This window comes from Pteropus medius, unplaced genomic scaffold, assembly GCF_902729225.1.
Source record: "Pteropus medius unplaced genomic scaffold, Ma_sr-lr_union100, whole genome shotgun sequence".
NCBI lineage: Eukaryota > Metazoa > Chordata > Mammalia > Chiroptera > Pteropodidae > Pteropus > Pteropus medius.
Genome location: NW_024356335.1, coordinates 4223621 through 4241319, shown reverse-complemented (window position 1 = coordinate 4241319; position 17699 = coordinate 4223621). Strand labels below are relative to the sequence as shown.

General features: G+C 56.2%; 1 protein-coding gene and 1 pseudogene across 3 annotated transcripts; both read right to left on the bottom strand.

The window, feature by feature from the left end:
- Positions 1–3876: 3876 nt before the first annotated feature.
- On the bottom strand, positions 3877–5808 carry LOC120601701 (peptidyl-prolyl cis-trans isomerase A-like; annotated as a pseudogene).
- Positions 5809–6268: 460 nt separating this feature from the next.
- Positions 6269–16145, bottom strand: CERCAM (cerebral endothelial cell adhesion molecule). Of its 3 annotated transcripts, none has more exons than XM_039861442.1 (13): positions 15899–16145; positions 14444–14554; positions 14162–14279; positions 13506–13640; positions 13140–13344; positions 11468–11587; positions 11065–11141; positions 10862–10968; positions 9911–10043; positions 8449–8576; positions 8071–8274; positions 7428–7680; positions 6269–6821 (listed from the first exon to the last, which is right to left on the bottom strand). In XM_039861442.1, the coding sequence occupies exons 1-12, from the start codon at positions 16096–16098 to the stop codon at positions 7428–7430; spliced, it is 1791 nt and encodes a 596-aa protein (XP_039717376.1). In that variant the 5' UTR covers positions 16099–16145; the 3' UTR covers positions 6269–6821. The 3 variants fall into 3 exon arrangements, with proteins under 3 accessions (XP_039717376.1, XP_039717375.1, XP_039717374.1); XM_039861441.1 differs by having other exon boundaries at positions 6269–6783; XM_039861440.1 differs by having other exon boundaries at positions 6269–6780; positions 15899–16144.
- Positions 16146–17699: the final 1554 nt, after the last annotated feature.

Below are 17699 nucleotides of genomic sequence, written 5' to 3'. Positions count from 1 at the left end.
CATAGACTGTGGCTCCACTGGAGTACGAACCCAGGACCTTCTGCGTGTAAAGCAGACTTGCTAACCGCTACACTATAGAACCACATCCACTTCAATGTACTTTTTGAACGGACCCTTCCTGAACTTCCCAAGGAGATGAGAGACTCAGGGAAAAGGGAGAAAGTCTCCCAAGCTTGCCTGAGGCCCAAGCATAAAGAAATCTCCACATGGTCCAGACTGGAGGACCAGGAAACTTTGAGGGGTTTGGAGCAAAAGCCAATTAGTAAGTAATAGGCAATATGCATTTATTGTCAGCGCACACCCTATGCATATGAGTTCTGTCTGAAATCTGGTACAGGATGAGTGGTTGGTGCAGTTAGGAAGAGAGAGTAGTTACGGAGCAGCAGGGGAAACATGGATCCCAGATCCCAGCACAGAGGTCCGTCAACCTGAGGCCTCGTTAAAATGAATAATGTTTGTGGAAGGACATAAAAATCAATTCAGCTACTTCGTAAGTTATGTTACACGCATTCAAGGGAATATTACAAAACCATTAAAAATAAGATAGACATAGAAAGATCTCCAAACCACAGCTAAGAAAATAAAAGGCAGGCTGTAAGTCACCTGTAAGTCACATGCTGCTGCAAGTTGACCATGACGTCATTTCTGCATGAAAATAACCTGTGTATATTAGTATATGCATGTAAAAAAATCTGGAGAAAGACACACTGAATCCCAGAAGGTAGACTTAAGGGAGATTTTCACTTGTAAATTTCTGTACTATTTAAGCATTTTTGCAAAGGAATAAGTTTCCAGTCAGAAAAAAACCAACGGATTAAAAACATGTAGGAGAAAATAATTGTGAAATACTGGATGGAAAAACAGGTCATTGAATGGGACTAAGCCCATGTATTAGTTTGGGGGGGCAAGGGAGAGATGCGAGAATAAAAGAGACTGCAAATTTGGGGTTGAGAGTACATGGGTATTTCTGGTGTTATTCTTATATATTCTTTTTGATATTTAAAAATTTATTTTCGCTGTGAGCTATATATTCAAAAGAGAGTATGTAGTGAGTATAAATTTGCTAGTGCTGCCATAACAGTACCACAAACTGAGTGACCTAAACGACAGAAATGTATTGTCGTACAGTTCCAGAGGCCGGAAGTCTGAGATCAGGGTGTCAGCGGGCGATGCTCCCTCTGGAGGTGCTGGAGAAGGATCGGTTCCAGGCCTCGCTCCTGGCTTCTGGTAGTTTCTTGGCAGCAGAACGCCATCTACATGTGATATTCTCCCTGTGTGTGTCTGAGTCCGAATTCCCCCTTTTTATAAGGACACCGGTTACACTAGATCGGGGGCCCACCCTACTCCAATATGATCTCATCTTAGCTAATTACATGTACAATGACCCTATTTCCAAATAAGGTCACGTTCTGAGGTCCTGGGGGTTCGGACTTCAGCATATGAACTTGTGGGGGACGCAGTTGAGCCCACAGCAGTGCAGATGTTCAGTTTAAAGATGTATCATAAACTAGACACTAATAGGGCCACTGCCCAACTTAAGAAATAAAAGGTTTAATTTTTTTTTTTTTTTTAACCAGAAGACGCTATCTCAAAATGTTAACACTGGTGGTTTATTTCTCTTGTTCTGTTTTTCCAAATTTCAACAATGAACGTAGGCTTCTTGCGTTCGTTAGAAGTAACCACAGGTGGGTAAGCAGCTGCAGCTCCGGCTCTGGGTCCCAGCCCTGCATGCAACTCACAGCCCCTGAGTCCTCTGGCTCAGGCTCCAGCCTCTCCATTTGCCCAAGGGGCCTCATTACCAGTTATTTCCATCCAGGAGCACCTCCTCCAGGGGCCTGATGCAACTGTCACAGCACTGCTCTGGGGAGAAGGAAGAGCTGGGAGAGCAAAGTCTCCCAGGCCCTATCAAGGTTGGGCTCCTCTTGGACCCTTTGACCAGCCACTCACTGGCCCCGAGCCTCTGAGATTAGACAGACGCCCGGCTCAGCTGCCAGTCTTGGATCTACAGTTGCCCAAACCAGTGGTTCTAAAAGCGTGGTCCTTACGGTCCTTGCACCAACAGCATCAGCATCACTAAAGAACTTATTAAAAATGCAAATTCTTGGGCCCTACCCCAGACCTACTGAATCAGAAACTTTGGGGGTGGGGCCCAGCAATCTGTTTTAATAATTTATCCAGGTGATTCAGGGCACTCTAAAGTTTGAGAACCACTTCCCAGACCCTTGGGAGCGATCTTGGAGAGCAAATCTGTTCGTGCCCGTTCATTTCCAGAGGGGGAAACAAAGAAGGACCTGGCTCAGTGGCACAGACAGATATGTGGCAGTCAGGTCATCTGTTTCCAGAGCCCCCACTCCTTGTTCTGACTCAGTCAGACCTCCCACGTTGATCCTGATTCTCTCTTTCACTGTCTGGAAGGTCACTGTGATGCCAGTGACCATCAATGCGGTACTCCCTCTGTGCCAAGCACTGTGCTACCTACTTTAGCTCATGAATCCCCACGACATCCAGTGAATTTGGTATGAATACTAACCCCTTTTTACGGAGCAGAAAACTGAGGCTAAAGAAAGGTCAGGACACTTGCCCAAGGTCACAGAGCTAGAAAGGGCCAAGATAGAACTCAAACCAGCTTTCTCGGCCCCCAGGGTCCATGCTGTGGCTAGTAAGACCACAAGCAGCTTGCAGAGACCGCCACCAACCAGGGAGGGCTCTTCAGCATCTATAATTCGTCTGAGTAGCTGTAAAGGAGACAAAAAGCTCTCTGAGCAGGCAAAACAGTTGGCAAACAGCCAATGCCCCAAAACTACTTCCATTTACTCATAGGAAAACCCTTTGTCTCTTGGTTGGCACACAATCATACCTCCTGGGGTCGGGGGGCAGAGCAGCCCTCTAGGAGGGAGATTGGTAGACATGGATCTTGCCCATTGGTCCTGTCCCCACTTGCTCACTTTCTCTGTCATCCATGACCCGCTCCAAGCAGCGGGTGTGCCTCAGGGCAAGGCGGCCCAACTTTCTTAGCAAGGTACCCACAGAAAGTCAAAACATTTGCACACCGCTATCCAGAGTAGTCTGGAGGGTATCGCGGGGGTGGGGGGAGGGCGTTTGGAAGTCTTAATGAAAATTTCATAATACATTTTTTCATAATATATATTAGAATGAGAAACTATAGTATAAAGTATTAGGGAAGATATTAAAGCTCAATTTTGTACAAAACTTCCAAATAAAACGTGATGCTGGATAAAAGGAGACAGACACAAAAAGCCACATACTGTATGATTCCATCCAGATGACAGTTTGGAAAAGGCAAAACCACGGGGAGTTGACTGCAGAGTGGCCCAAGGGAATTGGGGAGGGGGCATCTAATTATGTACATTCCATATCTGCATTGTAGGGGTGGCGACAGGACTGTTTACATTGTCAAGAATCATCAAGGTAAATTTTACTGTATATAGTTTTCACAGTAGTTCCCAAACCTGTCGCCTCCTTGGAATGACCTGGGGTGGTGATTTGGTTCAAAAACCTCACAGCAGGGAGACAGGAGAGGGCAGGAATCTGCATTTTAACAAGCTCCCCAGGTCCCCAGTGATGGAGTGTGTGGTGTTGGGGGCCAAAGCTTCTGGCTCAGGACAGGATTCCAAGCTTCTACCTCCAGCCCAGACTTGAACCCTGAATCCCAGGGTCATCTATCTGACCCCAACCTGACATCTGCATCCCGAGCTCAAATTCAGCCCGTCTAAAACTGACCTGCCCTGCCCCCCACCAGGCCCACGCAATCTCTCATTGCAGTTCATGGCAGTTCCATTCTTTCGGTAATTTGGGCTAAAAACTTTGGCGTCATCCTCAACTTCTTCTCTTCTTCTTCTTCTTCTTTTTTTTTTAGTTTAGTTTTCATTTCATGATTATAAACTTAACTCTTCAATTGAGCTAGACTTGGAGGGAGAAAAGGAAAACACAGAACCCAAAGAAATACAGCGAGAACACAAACATCATCAGCTGTCGTGAGCAGGTGGGGCTGAGTGAGGGGTGCTCTTCCGAGCTGTGGAAGGGATGATGACCTGGTGGTTAAGATAAAACACGGGTCAATGCTGGCATCGTCCACAGACAGAAGTGGTGCCCTTCTCGCTGGTCTTGTCATTGCTGGACCCAAAGCGTCCCACGGCTTCCGCGGTTGGCGTGCCCTTTTTCGCCTTGCCAAAGGCCACACGCATGCGATCCAGGCGTTCGGTCTTGGCCATGCCCGTGCAAAGCCAGGAACTGTTTGTGTTGGTCCAGTGTTCGCCATGAACAAGATGCCGGGACCCACGTGCTTCAGGATGAAATTCTCATCATCACATTTCTCCCCATGGATGGATTTGGCGCCAGTGCCCGTACGGTGTGTGAAGTCACCACCCTGGCACATAAATCCCAGAATAATTCTGTGAAAACGAGAACTTTTATAACCAAATCCTTTCTTCCCTGTGCTCAGAGCATGGAAGTTTTCTGCTCCCTTTGGCACTTGGTCTGCAAATAGCTTGAAGATGAGGCCCAAGGGCTCGCCAGCAATGTCGAAGAATGAAGAACTCAGTGGGGTTGACCCCATGAGGCAGGGCAAGGTGGCTCCAGGAGCAGAGGCTTCAGCCTCTGCAAAGCCACCTCTTCTGTCGGGCTTTACTTTCTCACCACCCCCACTGCCACCACCCTGGTGTGAGGCACCATTTTGTCTCACCTGTTATTACCATGGGTTCCTAACCGGTCTCCCTATTTCCACCCTGGACCCCCCTACAGTTCATTCTAGTACAGTAGCCAGGGTGATACTGTTAAAATATAAGTCATTTCTGCCTCAAACCCTTCAGGGGCTCCTTATCTCAGAGTAAAGCCTAAAATAGCCTGCAAGATCTTTTCTGCTCTGGCCCTGACCTTGGCTCTGCCATCTCCAGACCTTGGCTCCTCTTTGCTCACTCTGCTCCAGCCACACGGGCCTCCCTGCTGTCATTTGAACCTCCCAGTCCTGCTCTTGCCTCAGGACCTTTGCACATGCTGCTCCCTCGGCCTGTAATGGTGTTTCTTCAGATATCCCCAAAGCTTGTCCCCTTAGCTCCTTCAAGTCTTTATTCAGAGGTTAATTTTGCAGATCGTACTTGGTATCTCCTCTCTCATTTTTCTCTGTGGCACGAACCCTCCAGTATTTGTTTCTGTCTGTCGCCCTCACTAGAATGTCAGCTCCATGAGGTCAGGGACTTTGTGTGTGTGTTTTATTTACTGCTGTATTCCTAGTGCCTAAACCCGGCCCACAGGAGGTGCTCAATAAATGTTCATTTTAAAGAATGAAAGGGGCGCCTTAAGCCTAAAGAGAAGTGACTTGCTCAAGGTCAGAGCCATCCAGAATCAATGGCTTTTACCCTTGGGACAAACTAAGCACCAATCCCACAGCTCTGGCCCAAAGCTCTTCTCACAGCCTACCAGGTCCCAGAACCAAGGCCACACCAAGTGGACTTCATGCCCTCAAGGGGGTGCCTGCCCGACTCTGCCAAGACCCAGGTGCTTACACGACCAAGTCAAGGGGCCGCCATGGGAGAGGGGCTCCTCTGAAGAAGGAAACCGGAAGCTGCCAGTATCACAGTCCTGAGCTGGGGGAGGCCCAGGCAGCCAGGCCAAGGCAAGGGGCCACCTTCCCACAGCCTCCAGCTCTTGAGTACAGGCACTGGAGACAGCTGCTAGGCCAAGAAGCCTGACGACGGGAGAGGGCGTGGTGGACGGCGCGGGAGGAGGGCCGGCAATTCCCAAGCAGAAGGGCAGAAAGAAAACCAGAACCCGGAGCTGCTGCTGGTAACCCTCACCTCACGCAGAGTCCAAACGCCCTGGGCTCCCTTCCCCGTCTTCGGCCCCTAACCAGCAGAGGGCGCTCTGGCCCACAAGGTCCAGGCTCTGCCACCTAGCGCCCTCTGGCGGCCACACTGGTTCAGGCTGGAGGGGAGCCCGGGATGTCCCTCAGCCGCCCCCAGCAGAGGGGTTCCAGCTGCACAAGTGAAGATCCAAAGGCGGAAGGCATCAGCAGCCCTGGGTCTGGCCTGGGCCCACCCTGACCAGCAAGGCGAGGTTGACGATGACCATGACAGGACCAATGGGTGAGCATTCTCTTCTCACCGCTTTACCAATCAGTAGACTAAGGAGATAACGCCAGGTGGGCCCAACTCCTCCTCCAGGCTGCCCTCCCCTCTGTCTCTCTAACTGCTTATCCACAGATCCCAGACCTAGTGACAAGCAAAGAGGCTCAGCCATGAGTTAAAAAATATAAAGTGCAAACGCCAGCCGGCTTTTATTGAGGGCCTACTGTGTGCAGGCTCTTCCTCCCACCTCCTTGAATTTCCCACTGGCCAGGGGAGAGGGTGGGTCCTGGCAGGTGAGACCCAGGCTTCCAGTTAGGGGTGAGGACTAAGGTGGAGGTAGAAGAGAGTGGAGGGGCACCAGCAGCTGGGTCCTCAGGGAGGGTAAGGCTCCTGTGTCTGCCCAGCTGGAAACTGAAGGCCGGGCAGCCTCCCTCCTTCCCACCCCAGGCCGTGGGTCAGGCCGGCAGGGTAAGAGGGCCTTCAGGCCCTGCCCTTTTGCCACATGACCTCAGGGAAGGGCACCCATTTGTGAGTGGTTTCTCCCAGGGCCAGAGGGAGAGTGACCATGCCTAAGGTGGCGGCCAGGTCTCTACTGGGTCTGTGGTTCCTGATGGCCGTGCCCGCCAGCAATCTCCACCTCTGCTCCCTGGACATCTGTGCCTGTTCCTGGGCGCTCCTCTGGAGTCACCGCCTGGACCTGGTGGGACAGCAGAGGCCAGAGGAGGAAAACAGAAAGAGCTGGAGTTGGACAGCAAAAGGCAGAGACAGAAACACACACAGAGGAGTCAGTGACAGAGAGACAGGTGGACAGAGGCAGAGAGAGACACCAACAGATACAGAGAAACAAAGAGAAGCAGAGAGAGAGAGAGCTACAGGTGGAGAAATGCAGAGACAGAGACAGAGACAGAGACAGAGAGAGAGAGAGAGAGAGAGAAAGAAACAGCCCGGAGAGAGAGGAGAGAGAGAGAGACAGGAGACAGAGACAGAGACAGAGAGAGAGAGAGAAAGAGAGAGACAGAGAAGAGACAGATAGGAAAGAAACAAGTTCCAGAGAGAGAAACGTTCTATATATATATATATATTGGTATATATAGACAGAGAGAGAACAGGGAGAGAGAGAGAGAGAGAAACAGTCCGTGAGAGAGAGAGAGAGAGAGAGAGAGAGAGAGACAGAGAGAGAGAGACAGAGAGACAGAGAGAAGAGAGAAACAGCCCCGAGAGAGAGAAAGAGAGAGAGAGAAACAGCCCGAGAAGGGGAAAAAGGACCCAGAAGCAGAATTGGCCACAGAGGAGAGAAAACTGAGGACCACAAGGCTGGGGGCCTCTTCCCAGCCCCGCACTCACCTAGAGCTCGTCCCTGGGGTGGGGATGGAGGCTGTGCCCACTGCTGCCAGCCAGGTCCAGGCGGGGGCCACGCAGGGTCTTGTGAGAACCGCTCCAGCTGATGAGGCGGCCGCTGTCGTCGTCCCAGAGTGAGGACGTCTCCGTATCGCTGAGCCATTCTGCGTCCCCCGCGTAGTGGGTGGGGGCAGCAAGCAGGGGCCGGGCCGAGAAGGCCCGTAGGTCCCTCGGCCAGAAATGTGCCTTGTACTGCTCGCTGTGAGGTAGGAGGACAGCTCAGGGGGCTGAGGCAAACCCCACCACCCAGACCTCATGCCAGCCCGGAGCCTGGCACCTCACCTGCCCGCAGCACCTCACTGCCCTCCCTAGCTAGACCTCACGACAAACACGAGAGGCAGGGTTTCCCTTCTCCCCATTTTCCAGATGAGGAAACTGATGGGGAACAGGAAAGTCGCTCATCTAAAATCTCATGGGCTGCAGAGAATTCACACCTAGGTTGGCCTGACGCCAGGGGCTGGGTGACCTGGAAGAAGTGACTCAGCTTTGTCAGCCTCAGTCTCCCCACCTACCCAGCAGGGGACTCACTACTTGCCGAGGTGGGCTGCCGGGACAGGGCGAGCCTGCCCCGCCCCAACCTGTGACTCACTTGGGGTGCTGGTCAAACATGATGGGCAGGAACTCGTCCACGGGCAGCATCCGGCGCAGGGGCTGGGAGGCCAGCAGCTTGCGGGCGCCCGCCAGGCTCAGGACGTATGCTAGTGTCCAGTAGGAGTACCCGGCCACCACCAGGTGCGGCAGCCCCTCCACGGCCTCCTCCTCCTCAGGGTTCACCTGCTTCCGGCCAAGGTAGCTGCTCGTGACATCAAGAGTTCAGGAATCACTAGAGGTCCTGGCGTGTCACGGGACCCCTTCCCCAACCCCATCCTCCAGGCCCAGGCTGGGGGAAGGAAGGCTCCAAGCAGGAGGGGGCAGACCACTCGAGGTGCGTCCCCTCGCCCCTGCCCCTTGGGCGCTGGCTGCCTACATCAGGTCCCACGGAAGTCTCTCTGCCTCCACCTCCGCCATCAGCTGCCGCAGCCGCCCCTGGAAGTTGCTCTCAAAGCGGACGTCATCCTCAAACACCACGACCTGGGCCAGGCCCCTGGCAACCACCTGTGGTAGGCAGTGGGGTGGGGCGACTCTGTAGATTTGAGCTGTCCCCTTCCACCCGGCCAACAATGACACTCTCCCTGGCCTCACTTATATGCCAGATGCTCAGCCTGGCCACATCGCTCAGCTGCTCTGGAGCCCACGGGGGCTCCCACCATCTGGGGACTGAAGTCCCAATGCCTCGCCCTGGCATTCGTGGCCCTCCAGGCCCCCGCCGAGCTCCCCAAGTAGACTCATGGTGGCGATCGGAACCTGTGCTGCATTCGCTGAGTGCTACTACATCCCAGGGGCCAAGGCGCCACTACCTATCTCTAGGGACCCTCAGGAGGCAGCGCACACGATGGCCCTGTACAGCAGCAAGGAGACAGAGACAGGGAGGTGCAAGCACCTGTCCAAGGACACACAGCTAGGAAGTGGCGGAGCCGGGATCTGAACCGGCACGGGCTGGACTCCGGGGCCCGCACCCCCATCTCGGCCTCCTAAGCTTTCCTAAAGGAAGCTGAGCTGGGTGGGGGTGGGGAAGACCCTAGCCCTAACATCCCTAACGAAAAGAACTTTCTGGACCTTTTGGAAACGTGAAAAGAACATGAAATTAGCTCAGTAAATGTACCTCATCCTTCAATCTGTTCAGAGACAGCAGAAAATAAACAGAAATATAAGCTCACACGCGTCTATTTTGGCTAGAGCAGAAAATAAGAACAAGGAGTGAGTGTGCATCACGTCCTAGAGGAGGCATCCCTCGGGGGCCAGGGCCCAGCAAGTGGCCTCTCAGTGGCCCCTGGAGGTCAATCCCTTGGTCCTTCCCGTGGTGTCCAAGCAGTAGCCTTTCTGAGGCCCTCACACTCCAGCCCTGGGCTGAAGCTTCTCACAGAGGTGAGCGGGCCGCTCACGCACCCAACGCCCTCCTGCCTCAGAGCCTCTGCTTCCAGTTTTCCTCTGCCAAGAAGGCTCTTCTTCCCACCAGTCAATGGCAAGGCCCACCCTGACCCCACACCAGGCCAGTCCACACTCTAGAACAGCCTGTACACCTCCCCTCTGGGGCAAGCTCGGTTCTTTCTTGATTTCTGTTTCCCCTCAGGTCCCTGGGCCCCAGGAGGGCAGGGCTGTATTCTTGTTCACCTCTGAGCCGGATATGTCCTAGCACACAGTAGGTTCTCACTAGAAACTGCAGAACGAATAAGGTATAGGGCTGAACACATAGGTGGTTTAAAGCTGCTGGCTGGGGCTTTGTTAATGCACTCAGTCACCCATCAGTCACTTGAGGGCTGGGCACAAGGCAGTGAATAGGTGGCCCCTGCTCTCCCGGAGGGCGTGGGCCGAGGGAGCGGGGTCCTCACCTCCTCCCAGATGGAGTAGTGGCTCAGGAAGCAGCCCACCTCGCCCTTGGTCAGCGTGCGGCCGGAGTAGGGGTCCTGGTAGCCAGGGAGCAGGTCCACGCCGAGGCTCCGCATGATACTGCTGTTGAGTGTCCTGAGGGAGATGGGTGTGACGGGGTGAAAGGTGCCTTCTGGGGACATGTCTGGGGGAGCCTGGCCGGTGTGTGCTGGTGGCAGTCACGCTAGAGTCTGGTTCGAAGGAGGTTTCAGTCTTATTACTGCGTCGTGTGGTCTGAAGCCATTGGTGGCTGGATTGGGGGGAACCACAGCCACCTCGGGCAGGGGTGACCCTCGGGGGAGGGGGTGGCGGCATGGGGAGGCGGGAGGAAGCCTGAGGGGGGTGCACCCCAGGATGAATGTGGGGAACATGGCAGAGGCCCAACCAAAGGGTGCAGCCAGACGGGGCAAATAGCAGCGGGCACATGGGGCCTCGTAACCCCAGGCTCCCCCGGGGAGTGTGACTGGTCTGCTCCCACCCCATCCATCAGGGACCTGATGGAGAAGAACCCTGATAATAATCACGAAGACACCTGACCTCTGGAATACTTACTGTATCAGGCCCTGGCTAAATCTTCCTCAAACCCTTACAAACCTCCGAGAGGAAGGTACCCTGATTGGCCATTTACACACAGGGCTGAAATATAGGGGTGACTTGTCGAGGTCACAGAGCTGGTAAGTGGCAGAGCTGGGACCCCAGCCAAGGAGCCCCAGGCCTTGGGTCTTTAACCGCTGAATCCCCCTTCCCCCGGGGACTGAGGTGGCGCATCCCGTCCTGGCTCTGCTTTCCCCGGGGACCCCCTGAGACAGAATTACTCAGGCCCTGCTTGAATACCTCCTGGAACAAGAAACTCATTCAACTTTCCCCCCGTCTCAGGAGCACCGATGGGCCGCGCTGCGCCCCAGGGAGCTCACCGGCCGTCCACGGCATCCAGCACCCGCCCAGACACCTCCATTTCCCAGAGCGAGCTCAGCATGCGCTCACGGCGGTCTGGCCGGCGGGCCAGGCTGATGACAAAGACCTGGAGGAGGCGGGAGAGGTGGGTGCGCGGAGCGGGTGCCAGGGAGGGGAGGCCCTCCCGCCTCCGACCCCAGACCTGCAGGCTGGGGGCACTCACCTCATCAAACCCCATCTTGGTGGGACTCTTTGGGGGCCGGGACACATGAGCTGAGGCCCACATGGGGGGCCCATCCACTGTGGAGGAAAGTACACCCAACTGTGAGTCCCTAAAATTCCTGTCGACAGTGACCCTGGCATCCTAGCTGCCCCATTTCTGTCCCCTTGGCAGAAGGCCCAGCAGGAAGGGCCTTCAGACATCACAGAATCCATCTGCCTCCCCTGGACAGATGGGGAGACTGAGGCCCAGTAGAGAAAGGGACTTGCCCAGAGCCAGGGAATGAGTTAGAGGCGAGGCTGGGCCCCCAAACCCGCTGCGCACTCATGTCTGGGGCCTAGGAGAAGGGGTGCATGGGGGGGCAGGGAGCGGGAGCCGCACTGGGCGCCAGGCTCTCGGCCCTCACCTAGCGCCTCCAAGATCAGGTGGATGAAGTTGACCCTCTCGTCCTGCAGGTCCTGGTAGGATTTCACAGGCACGTTCATGTACCCGTAACGGTGCTCATTGCACACGTGGACTGACACGCCTGCGGAGAGAGGCCACGTGAGTGTCGGAGTGGGGGCGCAGGGCTCTCAGAACCCAGCTGAGAGGTCCCGGGCGCACCCGGTCCTGCCAGTGACCCTAGAGCACCTGCTGGGTGCCGGGGCGATGGTGGCGAGCAAGACAGAGCCCCTGCCTTCGGGGGGTCAGGTTGAGGCAGGAGCAGGCCATCTCCAGGGTGACTACAGCCACGGGAGGCCATTGCCACACCCCCTACATCTCTCCCATGTCTGCCCAGAGCCAGCCAGGACCTAGCACTGTCACCATTTACCCAGATCCCCGCATTTAACTCCGCACCCCCTCCTGTCCCCTCCATGCTGTCCCCACTGGCAACCGGCGGCCTTTTATTTCTTCAAGATGCGTCACCTTTACTAGAATTCTTTATTTATCCTTTATTTTCTATAGACCGTGAGCTCAATAGCTGGGTGCTGGAAGCATAAAAGATGGAGACAAAACCGCCGTTCGCTAAACTCCTTCAAACCGCTGACCGATTAACAGCGGCTGACGCTCGAAGTGGCGGCAGCAATAAAAAAAGACTCTCGCTCCTTCTCATTTTCTCTCCATGTGTTTGCTTCACCTTCACTCGCTTTTTACACCTGATTTTTTTTTTTTTCCTTCTTGCATGTCTGCATTGTAGATGTCGCCAATACCGGTGCCCAGAAAAGCTGATGACAATGCTCCCCTCTCTGGCCACTCCTCACACGGCTGCTTGCTCAGGTGCAGCACCTCTGGATCGAATCGTCACTTCTCGTTCACTCCGACCACCAGCAGAGTCCTCCATGCACCAGACAGTCTTCATGTCCCCGCCGCCTCTCAATCCACACCTCAAATTCTACCCTCTGGAGCCTTCTCGAGAACCTCACTCCAACATTCATGTCTCTGTTTTGATCTTGTCTTCGACTCTTCTGCAGAACCGGATTCATTCCATCCAAACCCAAATGCTTTCTAGTAACTTACATCTTAAAATAAAATAACTCCCAACACCAGAGTGATCTTTGCAGGGTTCAGATCCCACCACATGATCTTCTGACTGCCCACTGCTCTCAGGCTCAAGCCCAGACACTTGCTGGTCAGTTCCACACCGGCTGGCACCGGCCTCACCTGCCACATCTGCCTCGGCGGGCACCAAGCCCCACACCCTTCCTGTGTTCAGCCACCCTCCTTTTTGTGTCCCCTGCCACCACGGGCCTCTGCACCTGCTGGTCCCATCGCCTGACATACTCTGACGGGAAGGGAGGCTCCAGGAGGGAAAGGACTGCTTGATTTTACTCATCACTTTCTCCCCAGTACTTGGCACATGACAGGTGCTCCATAAATATTTGCCTAATGAAGGAATACGTGATAGTGCCATGATGGGGACCGCCAGAAGAAAGATCTGATCTACTGGAGCAGCGGTCTCAAGAAAGGCTGTGACCCAAAGGACAAACAGGAGCGAACAAGATGAACTGTGGAGCGGGGAAGGGCATGCGAGGCTAAGGGAACAGCACGTGCAAAGGCCTAGAGTCTTCCAAGGAATGCTCAAGGAGAGCCGTCCTCACCAGCAGCCTGACAGGAGTAGGCGAAGACGATGATGTCGTCGAAGGGCCAGGTGTAGTTGGGGTGAGGGGGGTAGAAGGCGAGCTGGGATGCCCCCTCTGCCCGTAAGGAAACCAGGAAGGTGGAGTGGACCATGGGGACCCGGAAGCAGCCCCGGCGCTGGCGGTTCTTGGTGGGGAAGTACTCGGCTGTGCGGCGGTAGTAGCCCTGGGGAAGGGGGTGCTCTGGGCTGTGAGAGGAGCCCCTCGCCCCCCAGAACACTGCTCTCTGCCATGGCCCACAGACCCCGAGGCCTTCGGGCTCTCTGCTCTTCATGCCCCTTCTCCCAGGACCTCGAGCCCCCCTGAGGCCCCCGGCCCCGGCCTCACCTGGGGAGTGATCCCACACCAGAAATTGGAGTAGTAGGTCTGAGAGTCCAGCATTGGGGCGACCACGGGCAGCCCCTGCTCTATCAGAAGGCGCAGCGTCTGGTTGTTGGTCAGAATGTTGTCTGTATCTGCAAACTTTGGGCAGGGGGATGTCACGGGCCCCAGCCTTGCTTGTCCCCCAGGGAACACTGAGGGATCCCTCCAGATTGCCAGAGACCCAGAGTGGCTCCTAGGATCCAGTGAGGGGCCCTTAGAGAGGTCTAGCCTACAAACCAGGAGATCTGTTTTTGGACCAAGGATCCGGCCTGAGGCACTGGCTCAGGGACCAGGTCCACAGATTTAGACCTAAATTGTTGACTTAAGAACTTTACCTGAGATCTGACTTAGAAAGCAGATGCAAAGACCTACTCCGAGCTCTAGCGCAGGGAACTAGGCTCAGCACATACCCTGGGATCTACCTCAGAGATCCAGGCTTAGTATCTAGTCTGATACTAGGTACTAAGCATAGGGATCCCAGCTCAATATCTGGTCTGGTTTCTGACCCAGGTTGCTAGCGGAAGAATCCAGCCTACAGGAGGTTAAGTCACATCGAATTTTCTGTCAGCGACAGATACCAGCACCGATGGGAAACCCAACCGCAGGCCAGGCTTTCTTACCAGGATGTAGTCAGCTCCCCAGCCCCTGGCAAAGGTCAGGGCTTCCTGCTTCAACTCCATCAGAAACTGGTACCTTTCTTTGGTCCAGTGCTTGGGACTCTCTTCGTCTGGGTAGGACCTGAGTGGGTAAAGGGATGAGATATTCCCATGGGGTAGGTGCCTCTCCCTCTCTGCAGGGACTGGACAGAGCCCTGGCCTGCAGGCTGTGGCTTACGCTGCCCCTTTCTCTGTGAGTTGCAGCTGCTGCCCCTCCTCCCAGAGCCTTTCCCCTCAGGTCACCACCTGGGCTCCCCCTCGGGCCTCCAGACCACGGCGGCATAGTCATTGCCCACAGCGGCCAGCCACTCCTGTAGCATCTCTGTGGTGTTGTCCACGTTGTGGTCCGTGGCACACCTGGGGACACAGGAGGAAGAAAAGTGAGGGCACAGCCCCCAAAGGCCCCTGAGGCAGCCTTGACCCCTGGAGCACCAACACTTGGAGGCTGGCCTCTCCTGGGAGCAATGGAAGTAGGTGGCAGGCAGCCAGGTCCCTGTCACTGGTCTGTGACCCACTGTGAGACTCCTGGCAAGTTCCGAACCTCTCTGGGCTTCACTTTCTCCCTCTGTGACTATGAGATGTCCTCTGAGGCTGGAAGCAGCCCCCCGGGCTGAGATAACAAAACGCGAGAGCATTTGGAAAAGTGAAAAGTACCTCATCTTAGAAGCACACACACAGTCCTTGGTTACCTGCCTTCCTTGCTGTGCGACCACAGGTCAGCCGCTTCTCCTCTCTGAGTAAGGACTGGACAGAAAAGCTGCTGCTTCTCTCAGCTCAAAGGTCGTAATAAGGCCCCAACACTCTGAGTGTCCCTGGGAAGTGCTGATGGACCCTCTCCCGCCCTGTGAGAGAGGCCCCCATGGCCGAGTTGGGGTGGGGGGCTTAGACGGGAGCCCAGGCTTTCCATGGCACTGCCCCTTTAAGTCAACTGCCCAGGAGTGAAGACTAACTACGTGTCAAGTCCTGCAGGGGTGGGAACTAACGAACTCCCAAAATGTGGTAATTGTGGGCGGCCTCCCCAGGCCACGGCTCCGCCCCTAGCCCAAGTTTGGTGTGTTGTGAGGGGTAGTTTGTCATTTCTCTCAGTTTATCCCCAACCTCAGCTTGGGACTCCTCCCTGTTCTGGCTTCCACAGACTGTGGCCTCTGAGTCCAGTGCCTTGTAGAGGACGCCTGGGGAGGAGGGACCCTGGGGGGCGGGGTGTGTGCAGCCATGAGCTGGCAGGACCACTCCTCTACAGAGAGAGGCTGGAAGCAGCCCAGATGGAGGAAGAGCGAGTCTGACTCCGCAGCAGGGCTGACAGCATCCCCACTGCTCCCCAAGAGCTCCCAGTCCCGCTGATCTCGGCCACCTTGGCCCCGGGGCACCAGCTGTTCCTGTCTGCTGCACTCCAAGTCAAGCCAACCACAGGCCCCATGGGGTTGAGTTGTAAGCTGGGCCCAACTTACACCCAGAGGAGGTCCCAAGAGGAGGAGCAAGGGACAGGGTGGGTGTCTTAGGGTCAACATAAGTACTCAGAGGTCAGTCTGCAGGGCCAGGGGGTACAGGGTCCTGCCTGGGGGAGAAGCTTGGGGCTGTGGGCCGTCTGGGAGGAGGAGCCTGTCTGGGGGTAGGGAGCAGTTGAGGCCATCTGGGGCAGGGGCTGTCGGTGGGGCTGGGGGGCAGATGCCCAGTGGGTACCAATGCCAGGGTCTCTCTCACCAGAGGGCCAGTCGGGCCCGGGGGTAGTCCAGCCGCTCCAGTGCGCCCAGGTAGTGGGGCAGCGAGTGCTCGGCATTGCGGGCCAGGATGGCAAGGACCACGGCGGGCGGCGGCGGCGGCTGAGCGACGCCCGCAACCGGGAGCCGCAGCCGCAGCAAGAGCAGCAGCCGGAGCAGCAGGGCGGCTGGGGCGGCGCGCATGGCGGGCGCTCGGGCGGCGGAGGCGGCCCCCGGGGCTCCCGGCTGGACCAAGGGGAGTGGGCGGTGCGGCCGGGCCGGGGCGGGGCCCGGAGCCCTGGGTGGGGCCGCGGCGGCCCGGAGTGGGTGGGGGGAGCGTACCCCACAATGAGTGGGCTCCCACTCTCCGCCCCTACACGAGAGTTCTCAAGTGTCTTCTCCTCGGCCAGGGGCACCGCAGGGCCAGGACCCGGCGACCCGCCCCAGACGCGACCCGGGAGCAGCCCCCTCCGGGCTGGACGCTGGAGGGGGAAAGGGGGTTAAAGGGGAGGGTCTGGGGTGACGGCATCTGAGCTGCCCGGGCGTCTGCGAACGCGCCACTCCAAAGGTCTGAGCAACCCCCGGAATCCGGCTTCATGTTGCGCCCGACGCCTCTGAATCCGGATTCCCTGGCCCTCGGTCCGACCCTCGGACCTCAGCTGCCCACCCCGCGGAGCAGGACTGACCCCGCACCGCCCTTCCCGGTTCCCCGGCCCGCCCCCTCCGCCGTCCCGGGGCGCCCTCTGGCGGACCCATATGGAACTTCGCAGAGCCTCGAGGCAACGCGTGGGCCTGAGAGTGAGACCGACCAGCTTGGGGAACAAGGAGTGGGGTCCCCCTGACCTGGGCGCGCCATTCCACTGCGGTCCGAGCCTGGCGTCCCCCGTGCGTCATCATCTTCGCCTCTGTCGCCGGCACCGGCACTGCTCCAGCCCTTTAAGAGAGCACAGCCCAGTCTTAGACTGAGTGCGGAACAAGGGGGCAGCCCCTCACGGTGTCCCAGCCTCCCCACCAAAGCAATCTCCCCGGGGGCAGGGGGCAAAGTTTGGGTTCTAGGCCATGCTGAGATGGAAAGGGGTCTCCAGCCTCTCTTAGAAAGCAGGAAAAGGGAGGGGCCTGGAGGCACCAATGATGGGTTCCAGATACATCTGCCACTGACCTCAGGCAGGTCAGTTTCCCTGAGCCTCAGATCCTCGTTTGGCTGGGAAGGAGGGGACGGGGAAGGTTGCAAGGATTCCTTGAGAAAATGAACGCACTAGAAGCTTTTCCACTGCATGGAGCCTGGCCCCAAGAATTCCTAGGGCTGGAAGACAGGACTGGAGAGAAAGCCAGGCTCCCCTTCTGTCTCTGGTCAGCCTCTTCCCAGAGTCAGAGGGAGGCTAAGCCTGTGCATACTATCTGCACTGGGAAAGGAGGGATGAGGGCCCAGCAAAGAACGGACTTGCCTAGTGATGGGGCAGGATGAGGGGGCAGGGGACCCTGAAGTCCAAGAGTCCTGGTTCCAAAGCCCCCACCAGGCCCCAGTGCAAGTTTTCAGGTGGGGCTGCTTCCTGGCCAGAGGCCTTGCAATGAAAAACCTAAGGCCTCTCCTTGCTACTTTTTGGAGGAAAAGAAGAAGCTATTGCCTGGGAACTCTCATTTCCAGCCTCCAAACCTTCCACCCTCTGCCCCAAGCTGGCTTCTCCTCTCACCGTAAGGTACAGTGGGAGAGGCACTCGCACTCCTTCCTCACGATGGAACCTCTCCCGGGCTCCAAATGCCATCTCCTTGTCCTTCCTGGATCGCCAACCGCCCTCTCTCCTGGA

What these genes read in the sequence shown, in the direction of transcription:
- CERCAM (XM_039861442.1), bottom strand. Translation starts at nt 16,098, where the DNA reads ATGCGCGCCGCCCCAGCCGCCCTGCTGCTCCGGCTGCTGCTCTTGCTG. An exon ending in GGGGAGCTGACTACATCCTG is followed by an intron (nt 13,641 to 14,161) that starts GTAAGAAAGCCT and finishes CCCTGCCCAAAG; the next exon opens with TTTGCAGATACAGACAACAT. An exon ending in CCAAGATGGGGTTTGATGAG is followed by an intron (nt 10,969 to 11,064) that starts GTGAGTGCCCCC and finishes CGCCTCCTCCAG; the next exon opens with GTCTTTGTCATCAGCCTGGC.